At 49.5% G+C, this 10,468-nt stretch overlaps 1 protein-coding gene across 1 annotated transcript; it reads right to left on the bottom strand.

Annotated features, from left to right (window-relative positions):
* Positions 1-2,269: 2,269 nt before the first annotated feature.
* LOC143428644 (organic cation transporter protein) lies at positions 2,270-4,559 on the bottom strand. The gene is made up of 6 exons (XM_076903684.1): positions 4,466-4,559; positions 3,948-4,318; positions 3,436-3,878; positions 3,173-3,358; positions 2,567-3,104; positions 2,270-2,479 (listed from the first exon to the last, which is right to left on the bottom strand). Exons 1-6 carry the CDS (start codon positions 4,557-4,559, stop codon positions 2,270-2,272), a joined length of 1,842 nt encoding a protein of 613 aa, XP_076759799.1.
* Between the last annotated feature and the right edge of the window lie 5,909 nt (positions 4,560-10,468).

Raw genomic sequence — 10,468 nt, 5'->3', positions numbered from 1 at the left:
ACGAGCCAAGGGATTTTTATGGATCCCCAGTGTTTGGTTACACGAGAGCAATTATTAAGGGAACTCTGGTGGCCAGAATAAAATCCGTTGTGAACTACAGGAGAGATCGAAACGGTTTCAACTTCGTGTAGCCCCTCGTCGAAACGAAACCACTCGTAACGTGCGAGCATAAAGCGCGGCTCATAACAGGAAACTTCCTAATTCCAGTGAAAGAAGAAAGTAAAACTAGGTTCGAATGTAACCGTAGGAAAGACGCCTCGTGCACGCCATAAGTTTGGAAAACTTTCGCCGCGCGACGGCTCATTAGCGTCGAAACTCGTCCGTCGTCGTGGAAAGCTCGTCAGGGCGAGGATCGATAAGGACAAAGTGCCGGCTGAGACTTTTACAGCCGCGGTTCTTTTTACGAGGACTCTCGTGCGAGGACGCGGCCGCAATAAAACGCCCGCCATACGCGCCGCGCTAACTCGTTTTCATCCCCCTTTCAACCCCAATCGGTGCAACGCCCACCGCGTTTCGACCAGCCGGCTCGATTACGTTCCGTTACGTTCCCAGCTTTTACGATTTTCCAGCTGGTTTGCATTTCACGGTTCCACCATTGCCCCGCGACGAATTCCACCACCACCACCGCCACCCTTAACGCTCTTTTGCCTCTATCCTGCTCGCTCTTACCCCTCGTGCTCGAATATTCTTCCAGGCGCCAGGACGCGCAGCGCGAGAGGGAGCTCAGAGAGTTTTACAAAGGATTCCATTTTCTCAAATAATCCCGAAAACGCGATAGAAAGATCGTAAAAGCGGCCAGGCAATCTCGCATTTACGAGCTCGCACTCGTTTCCGCTGTCAACGCGCGGCCGTTGCCCCTTGAAATACGGAAACCCGCCCTGTGCCGCTGCCTCTCGCTCGAGATTATTCTCCCCGCGAATGGGGTTCGAGGGTTCAGGGTGGTTATACGAATTTTTGGGCCACGATCTCTGGTTGCCCTCGAATCGTTCGACGTGATCGTCGGTGGATCGAAAATCCGAGGTTTAAGAATTCCTGAAAATTCACGAATTTTCCTGGCGTGCTATTTCTTTGAACGGTTGTATCGAATTGTTTCGTGGAAGAAACAAAGTCGAGAGAGAGAGTAGGAAGAATAAAATTTCACCGCGAGGCGTAACGAAAGCTCCCCCATTTTCCGCATGGGTGACGGATTCGGGTGTGTCCGACGCCAAGCACCCATCGCTCGGTCATTATGGGCCCATTAGTCGTGTCAAGTGACGAGCCGTGAACTCGTCTCGAGTTTCGTTCGGCAAACTGAAGAAGCGACTTTGAAAAACTATATCTCGCCTCCCTTTCTCGAGGAAGACCTACAGAAACGATCGTTTAACCCTTGTTCAATCCGATTCGCGCGCCAACAGTTCTCCGCGAGGGCGCCACTAAATTGGCGAACGCTTCGTTTCGACTAATCGCGAGTTATAAGACGATTCCACGGTATTTTCGTCGGAATGTAGACTAAAATTGGAGACTGTAACAAATAGCTTCTACCAGAGGAATTTCGAAGTAAATTGTGATGAATGGCGGTGAAAGGACCGAACAGGAGCCGAGAAATCCGCGACGTAACGAGACCGCGTCCCTTTCTCTCGCTTTTTCCACGTTTCTTTTCTTAGTCAACCACCCACGGCGAGGCGAGACGTTCCAGAAACAAGAAGAAAAGCCTGCTGGCGGCGGATTTATGCGTTTCCATAGAAAGGGAAACGAAATCCGAGGACGGGAACTGACTGCGTCCCGGCTAAACGGGGCCACATGTCGGGGCCTCTGTTGTCGCTAATTTCGGCAATTAACTAAACGTCTGTCCAGCACCGACACTCTGGTTCGTATAATTATTATTAATCACGTTCGTCGTCGACGTGGAGCGTCTCTGGAAAAAAATTGCGACGGATGAAACTATATTTCTCTTCCCACCCCGTTTTCTACCCCAGTATTTTTAAACGAGAAATTCCTCTTCGCGTATTCATCTCGAGTTTCACTTTACTCAATTCTCTACACAATCATTAACCTAGTTCCTTTACATTAATACCATAATAATTAATTAAAAGAAGCAATTTATCCGCGCTTAATAATACCTTAAATGAACCTTCTCACTGTATCGATATAATGCTTAATAACAACGTAACAAACTCGTTCGTTCATCCCCTTTGCTCCACAAGGGATGTTCCAAACCCTCAATCTCCACTTTTATAATCTCAAACATACGTTCAAGACGGTATTTCCAGTTATCTTACGTACAAAACGATTAACGATGCGCAACTTGGCTAGCCCTCTGCTTCATCTGTCCGTGTCGAGTCCTGACGCCTTTGTAACCGGAAATCATGCTGCTGCGCAACACGTCCGGCCTGGTTGCCGCCCGTTTCGCGTGCAAGTGGTGCACTCGCGGCTCCAGAGGCCTCCTCCTCGTGAACGGCGTCTCCCAGAACGTCTGATCGATCCCAAACAACTCTCCGTCCTGGATCGCGACGAAGAATTGCGCGAATTAGTATCGAGGAGGAAGAAAATTAGCATTAAAGTTACGCCAACAGGCGACGAGACGTACCATCATCGACTGAGGCAGCTGCTCCATCAGCGTTTCCGGCAGGAACAAACAGAGCAACGAGGTGGACGCGCAGCACACGCCCAGCACGATCATCGGCAGATTGTGCATCGACCTGCTGGAGAACGCGATGACCGGGCTCGCGATCGACGTGACGTACCCGAATACGTGGACGAGCGCCACGCCCTCGCCGCGGATCACCGTCGGCAGCAACTCCGCCGCGTACTGCATCGCGACGTTCGACGCGATGTTCACGAAGAATCGGCTGCATATCGCGAACGAGGCGAACGTGACGCCGATGGAGACGCTCGCCGCGAATAAACTGAACAAACCGGAGAGGAACACCGCGGTGAACAACGACAGCCGCCGTCCTAACACGTCGAGCGTGTACAGGTTCAACAATTCAGCGGGGAACTCGGTCGCTGAGGCGATCGTGAACGCCGTGAACACGTCCAGTCCGAGTCTGTCGAGGCATCTGACGTGGCCGTCGTACGACATCTGGATCACGCCCCAGGATATCATCAACAACAGGCTCGTATTTCTGTGGATAATACAAATTTTCGATTTATGGGACTTGTAGGTTTGCGTATACGTTCTTGAAGAAATCACCTCAAACGTTTAGTCCTGAAGAGGTCAGCGATGCTGTAAGATTCGACGGAGAGTTCATCCGCGGTTTTTTCGCAATCTTTGACGAATTCTTCGTAGACATCCTGAGGTATGTCTATGCGATTGGTTCTCTCGATGCTGCGAATGATCTTCATTGCTTTCTCGATTCGTCCTTTTCCGATTAACCACCTGTTTAATTAGACATTTTGAAAATATTCACGTGGAATGATACTTGAGTAGAGCAGTGGTACGATGTCAGACTAAACCTGACGCTCTCAGGAACAACGAAAGGAGCGACAATGGCAGACGCTAATGGAACAGACGTCACCAACGAGAACAATCTCCAATCCTTGAGCCAATAAGCCAACCAGGGTAGGCAAACTGCACCAAGCGAGTAGAATAACCCGTAGGACATGCTCGCAGCGTAAGTTCGCCATTCAGAACCGACGTACTCCAAGACGAGTATATAAGCGAACGTGAACACGTTGTCGTAGGCCAGGCCAACGACGAACCTGCACGCGCAGAACTGCCAGAACTGGTTAACGTAGATGGTGCCAATACCGCCTATGAATCCCATTAAATTGCTTATCACTAGAACTGGGACTCTTCCGTATCTGTCAGCCATCCAACCAAACAGCAAACCACCGAAAATGGAACCAACGAAGAAGATACTTTGAGCCAGCGTCACTTTGTATGACTCGTCGCAAACCTGCGAAACAGACGTGTCAGTCTTGGTGACGATATTTCGATTGGAATTTGCCATTCGAGGAATAACTACCCATCCAAATTCTGCCGCGACAGACATGTAAGGCACGTCTGATTGATGAAGCTTAAACTCCCAATCGTCGCACTTTTTCAGCGGCCAATTCTTGCTCGACTGTCTATCAGAGACCGCCGTTTCCACTGGCACATCGTAAACGTAACATCGTGAGTAAGGCAAACGATGGCCCTCGTACGGGACTTTATGAGCGCCAGGTACCATGTAACCTCTCAATTGCTCTGAGGACACGTTTCCATGTTTCGGAAGCTTGCACCAGTGCTCCGTTGGTACCACGGTCAGGAAGGTTTGCGTGAAATAGACGAAGGTGAGGAACAGACAGAACAGCATCAGCAGGACGAAGAGGTATCTCTGGTATCTGCCGAATTCTCCTAATTACGAGACGGTTCTAATGAATGGTCGAACGACGACGAGTCGAGATGAGTCTGAGAGAGAATGGTACGCGTCGAGTCTGCGCGTGTTATACGCGGAGGAGGGTACCAAGGTGCTTGCGAGGTCGAGTCGTTTTCTATACTTGCCCAGATACACCAATATGTCATCGAGAGTTACGGCTTCGTCCGGCGGTAGTTTCCAGGTAAATAAGTGAGACCTCTCTGGTTTTATCTGAGCCATGGCTATTATATCCTCTCCTCTCTGCGAGGCTCGAACGGGACCAACCGTATAATTTAGCGATCGATGCAACGCGAAGCGCGTCGCGAGATTTACGATCGACGCGAATTTAGTCGATTTCGATTGATACGCAATGCAACCTTCGCCTCGTCGAATATCCACGAATAAATAGCCACGTATTCCAACATTGAAAAGATCTTCCAAAAAGATTTCATCAACAAGTGCTAATTAATATTGCAACCAAAAAAAGAAGCGTTCCATTCGACGCGCCTCTATTAACCCTCTCTCGTAAACAGAAATTAATTCAAAATCACCCAGCTACTAAACGAGGCACGTTTCCATCCCGTAGCTAAACGAATCTCGCCCTCCTCCACCCGCGCGGATATAAAGAGATCGTTTCTGATCCTGCCTCCGCGTCTCCTCGTTGCTTTCACCCCAACGGTTTGACCTTAGGGGGTTGATGAAAGCGTAGCTCGTAGAAGGGAGCCAATCAGAGCTGCCGTTTAGCTAATGCGTGTAACGCGACCCGTGGGACGATTCGACACGATTCTGCGCCTGTTTCACGCTCCTCGTTACCACGCGGGAGATGGTGCCATCTTACCCCGTCTCGTTCCATCGTCAGACGCCGCGGGTGGCGCACCCTTCTTGGCGATGGATGTTGAACAAGTCGATTTTACTATTTTAATGCGCGTGAAAAGTGAGTGCGTTTAAGAGTCGTAGCAATTTTCTTGGGTTTAATATCCTCTTCTATTGGCGCATCGATCGGATTTGTTTGCGACTTGTGATTTTCAATGGCGTTCCAAGAGAGAGAGAGAGAGATCCCTTCGCGAGAAGACTGGCGAGACTACGCTGTTCCTTGTCGAAGCTCGATTTCCAATTTGCAGGGACGAGTAATCCGACGATTTACATAACTCCATGGTAACGGTATCACTCTCCCTCTGGAGGAATCGAGACCCCGCCTTTTCCAAGAGCCACCAAGGGGTTGGATTCCTCCGGAGAATACAAATGGTCGTAATTTAAGCCTCTCGTTCGCTAAAACCGCTCTTTTCCTCCGTGAAATTGGCGAAACTTCATTTACAGCTAATTTCGCGGTAATTTATTTGCGAGGCACTGAGAGGATTGTTTGGAGCAATACTGTTAATCTTTATACCATCGATAATTATTCAGTGAAGAAGCTTCATCGTAGATACGATACGAATCTTCCATAATTATTTTTTTCTTCCTAATTCGAAAGAGTACGGAAACGATTCGTCGATCCTCGAATAATTAAAATTTCCCACAGCTCGAATTATGAGCAATCGATAATTATTAAGCTCGTTCCCGACGACTTTCTTCGTTTTTACCAAGCGAGTCGACTTCTCGTTACGATCGACGCTGTTCCCTCTTCATTTCAACCAGAATTAACCGTTCCACCGGTGACGTAATTCGCGTTAAGTTTCCTCGTTTTTCGGATCGATCCGGCGACGAATCAGGGTGCAGTTAGCTAATGCGGGTCTGTGTTGGCACAGCCCCCGAGGGGGTGGCTCGACGCTTCACTGACGTAGTCAGGGATGGACCGTGCCCGTGGCAACGCGACCCATGATCAGTCTCTTCTTCATCATCAGTGATCGCACACGAAACCTTGCAAAATCACAATCATCAAAGATTCTTCTGTTACCATTTTTCTCTTCCACATAAAACAAACAAATTTTGCTTTCCACTTCGTTGTTTCTTCTTCCATCGCTCTCATTATACAAACGTAACACTTTTCCTTTCAGCGTCATCAAATCATCACCCATCAAAGATTCTTCTGTTAACAATTTCTCCTTCACATAAAACGATTTTCCTTTCCACTTCCCTGTTTCTTCTTTCATCGCTCTCGTTATACAGACGTAACACTCTTTTTTTAGCTTCATCAATGTCACCCGTTCCCATATTCAAACCATAATAAAAATCACGAAGGATCGACTCAATCTCGCTGCCCCAGATCCACGAGAATTTTTCCCAACGAGCCACAGCCGTTAACGGGCGCAAAACTCCGCGGCGTTAGCGGCTCTAATTTCCGTCCGGGGGTGGCTTTTGCCGCAATTAATTTCCCGGGAATCCAATTAATTCCTCGCCGCTGGTCAATGAACTAACGTTGTTTGCCGAAGAAAACGTTGCCTCCCGGATCGTGATGGTGAAACCGCGAAACGGTGCAGCTGGGTAGCCGTGGAACGGGACGAGGGGGGGTAAGGAAGAGAGGAAGAGGGAAAGACAGCGCTGAGGCGCCTCTGAAAGATCGTTCGCCGGTCGCAGGCGGGGTGGAGCAGGGCGTAGATAAAATTACATTATCGCCTAAAGCGTCCTCGACGTCGTTGGTAGGGAGAGGGTGTCGAGGGGGGGCTGGGTGGGGCGGACGGGAGAACAGGGGTGAAAATCACGTCCCGTAATTCCCGGGCATTAAGGTAAACGTCCAAGTCGCAGGGCGCAGGTTCGGTCGCCATGGCGACTGACACCCTCGCGCCGCCACTCTGGCTCCCTTTCAATCGATAACTTATGAAACCGTCCTCGCCACCCTCCGCGCGTCGCTGCGCCCACCGCTTGGTCCTCCTACCGGATGCTGGGACCCGTTTCGCCCGCGATGGCGACCCCTCGCGTTACGACGGAACGATTTTTCCTGGCATCCTTCGAGGGGCGCGCGCGGGGGTGGCTGCGCGTTCTTGTTTTATGGCGAATGTCAAGGCGAAGCGTACTCGCAAGCGTATCTGTTCGTGGGTTTTCGCGTGGACGCGATATTTGCAAATGCGTGGAACGCGATCGAAATATCGAAGGGTCGATCGACTTTTTTCTGTTGCGCAACAATGTTCAACTATCCTCGATGTTACAGGGTTATGTTTCTGGATTTTCGAATTTATTTAGCAGCTTCGATGGGGTGGAATCTCGCGAGCGAATTTCGCGGTTGTAACGCGACAGAGGATCCATCCTGGCGGAACTTGTTTATTCTTCATGACGAATGATCGGCGACATTAACTGCGAGCGATCTAACCGCCTGCCCACCATTTGTCGGCCGGTAATGCGTGCGATCGATTAATTAAATCCGGCCAACCGGCGACCGTATCGCGCCTGGAATCATCCCCTAAACGACGGGCCAATCAGAGCGAAGGCTCGCCAGGGGTTAGCTCACCCTCGCCGCGAGAAAAACCAGAGCCATTAACGTGCGAGCGTGCGATCGTCTTTAAACAGGGCGATACCCTTCATCCCTTATCGTTCGACACTTGTTCTTGTAATCGTTCTAGGGGGAAATGGGATGATCTACGGCACTTTTGCTCTTTTCTAGTTGAAACTGATTCCAACTGGCACTGGCTGCGATACTTGCATCGATTCGATGCCAATTTCAAATCGAACCATCAATTATTTGCGATCTTTCTTCTATAAAATGTTAAAATAAGAACCAGAAGAATGAAATAACAGTTTTCGTTCGAGTCACGAAAGTCTTTGGACCAAGGCGTTCACCAACTGATTCCACGTAGAGAGGAGAGTTGCATAAAAACGCAACGTTGCACCCTCGGGGAGGCTATGGGAACGCCGCTTGAAGACTTCATTATTTTTGAGGGGAGAAGTGCCCTTTCTCGTTAGGGGATTCCTCGCCCAGGGCGACGCGAGCCCGTCTTGTTAAAATTCTCCGAACTCCATATAACCCGGACCACCGTTCCCTGTTCCTCGTCACCGCCGTCCTCGTCCCTCCCTTTCGTTCTCTCGCGGGCCTCACAGCTATTCGACGGCCAAAGACTATAAACCTGACGCCTCAATCTCGCGATAGACGGTGCTCGCGATTCGCGCTCGTAACTATAATTGCGCGCACTCCTGGCGAGGATTTTTAAAAGGGGTTGCGAACGGGCGAGAGAAGGAAGCTCCTCCGTTCGATGTCGTTGTCGAAGGATTTTAATAACTGGAGGAGCGGCAAAGTTTATTTTCACTGATCGAAGAATTAGTTTACGAGAGGTGAAATATTCGCCACATTCGACGAGATTACACGAACGATCGCGCGACTGGGCTGAAATTAGCGCCAATCTCCAAACTGTGTACAGTACGACGATTATCCAAATCGTCCAGGCAATCGTAAAAAAAACGACCGGTCGTAAACGATCGTAATAAAGAAACAGAGTAAATAACAGAGAGCAGAGCGAGGCAACAGGCGCTGCTTAATTCGACGTAATGTCAGGTTAATCCCGCTGACCTTTCGCGAGAGCGAGTCGTGATTTAAGGCGATGATTGGCGTCGGCTAATTGGCGGCCTTGTCTTCCACCGGTGAAACGCTGATAAATACACCGTAATCCCATCGCGAAGAATTGTGCGAGTCGTGAACAAGGCGAAAGGAACACGACGGGACCGAGACGAGGACGAAGAGAGACGAGGGGGGCCAAGGACGGCGGTGGAAGGAGGCGTCCAGGCTCGTTTTCATTAAGCTCGCCTAAACTACCATCAATTTCGCCCACGATGAAAGTCGAGCCCGTCCCTATTCGACACGCATTTTCGCGCCATTTGTATGGATATTTCGCACGGCCCGATCCGCGCGCCCGTTGCCTAATTAAATCAGCCTGGAATTCCTGTCATTTATTGGGATTTCATGTAAATCAGCCTGACCGCCGGTTCCTTAGCGGCGACACGGCGCGTGACTCTCTTGTCTCTCATCGTTATTGGTCCTTCTTTCTTTTTTTTTTATCCTCACGATATTTGCTTTGACATTTGATGGCGATTTTAATAAAGAAGAGAGGTTTGGTAACGTCTGTGTTCTCGAGAAGTCGATCGATCGTCATCTGCTTCGTCGAACAGTGATTCTAGTCCCTGAAATGCAAATAGAAATCCCTGTATCCTTCAAAAAAAGGACAACGAAATGGTTCACAATTTTTCTACGAAACGCAAGAAATATCGCGTCGAATAAACAATCTCCCAAAACTGGGCGATTTAAACAGCCCCACTCGCCCCCCTCGGACAGATACGTTTTCCCGCGGGTGGGGTGAATAAAAAATTAAGCTCGAACAAAATAATAATCATAAAAAAGAACGAGCTCGCGTGAAAAATCGTTTCGCCGATTTATCACGTATTTTTTTTTTTTTTTTTCTGTTTCACGTTCGCCCCGCCGGTGTATCGAGACGAGGCGTTGAAAAACGAGGCGGTGGAAATGGAAAAACGACAAAAATGTGACAGCCGCTGGGAGGGGAATGAATTTTAATTCGGCACGCGCGAAATAACAAACAAAAGAGAGAAAGAGTAACCGGGCGAAACTTAAACCAAACAGGCGCGATTGGAAACACGATCGACTCGATCCGAGCGGCGAAATCGAAATCGCCGGGTCCCTCGATCCCCTCGAACGGGTATTCGGTCATTAAAACGGAACGCGACTATTTTTTCTTTCCGCCCGCCCATTTTTTCGGCTCCGCTCTGTTTTCCCTCCGTCCCAGCGGGCACGAGATCGAGTGGATTTTTTCGCGGGGTTTGTTCAATCGATCGGTCCAGTCGATGGTAAATTAATTAGAAAGTTTAATTAATCCGCCACGATTCTCGTATTACACAAATCGCTCGATACCATTTCGCTTTAACCCTCTCTTTCTCCGTCGTAATATCATCTCGCGCCACCCTAATTTCGCTCGGAAACAAGTCTCTAACTCGAGCAACCCTTCTCTCACCCCTTCGTCAATTTCTCCCTCGCAAAAGTCGAACGAGCCGACCAACGAAAGCACCAAACGTGGAGAGCATCCACGAACCGACTCGACTACGGCTCGCGAGCCACAGACGCAAGGAGATCTGCGGAAAGGGGGATGAAAGCAGAGACAGAGAGGCGAAGTTGGCCAGGGAGTGGAAAGAGGATAGCAGGGCGAGCGGCAAACATTATAATAAATCAGCGCCGCTGTGACGTGAATGTAAAATTGCCGGAACCGATCTGGTCGTGT

The sequence above is a fragment of the Xylocopa sonorina genome, chromosome 10 (assembly GCF_050948175.1).
Source record: "Xylocopa sonorina isolate GNS202 chromosome 10, iyXylSono1_principal, whole genome shotgun sequence".
Lineage (NCBI taxonomy): Eukaryota > Metazoa > Arthropoda > Insecta > Hymenoptera > Apidae > Xylocopa > Xylocopa sonorina.
This window is presented reverse-complemented; position numbering and strand designations above follow the sequence as displayed.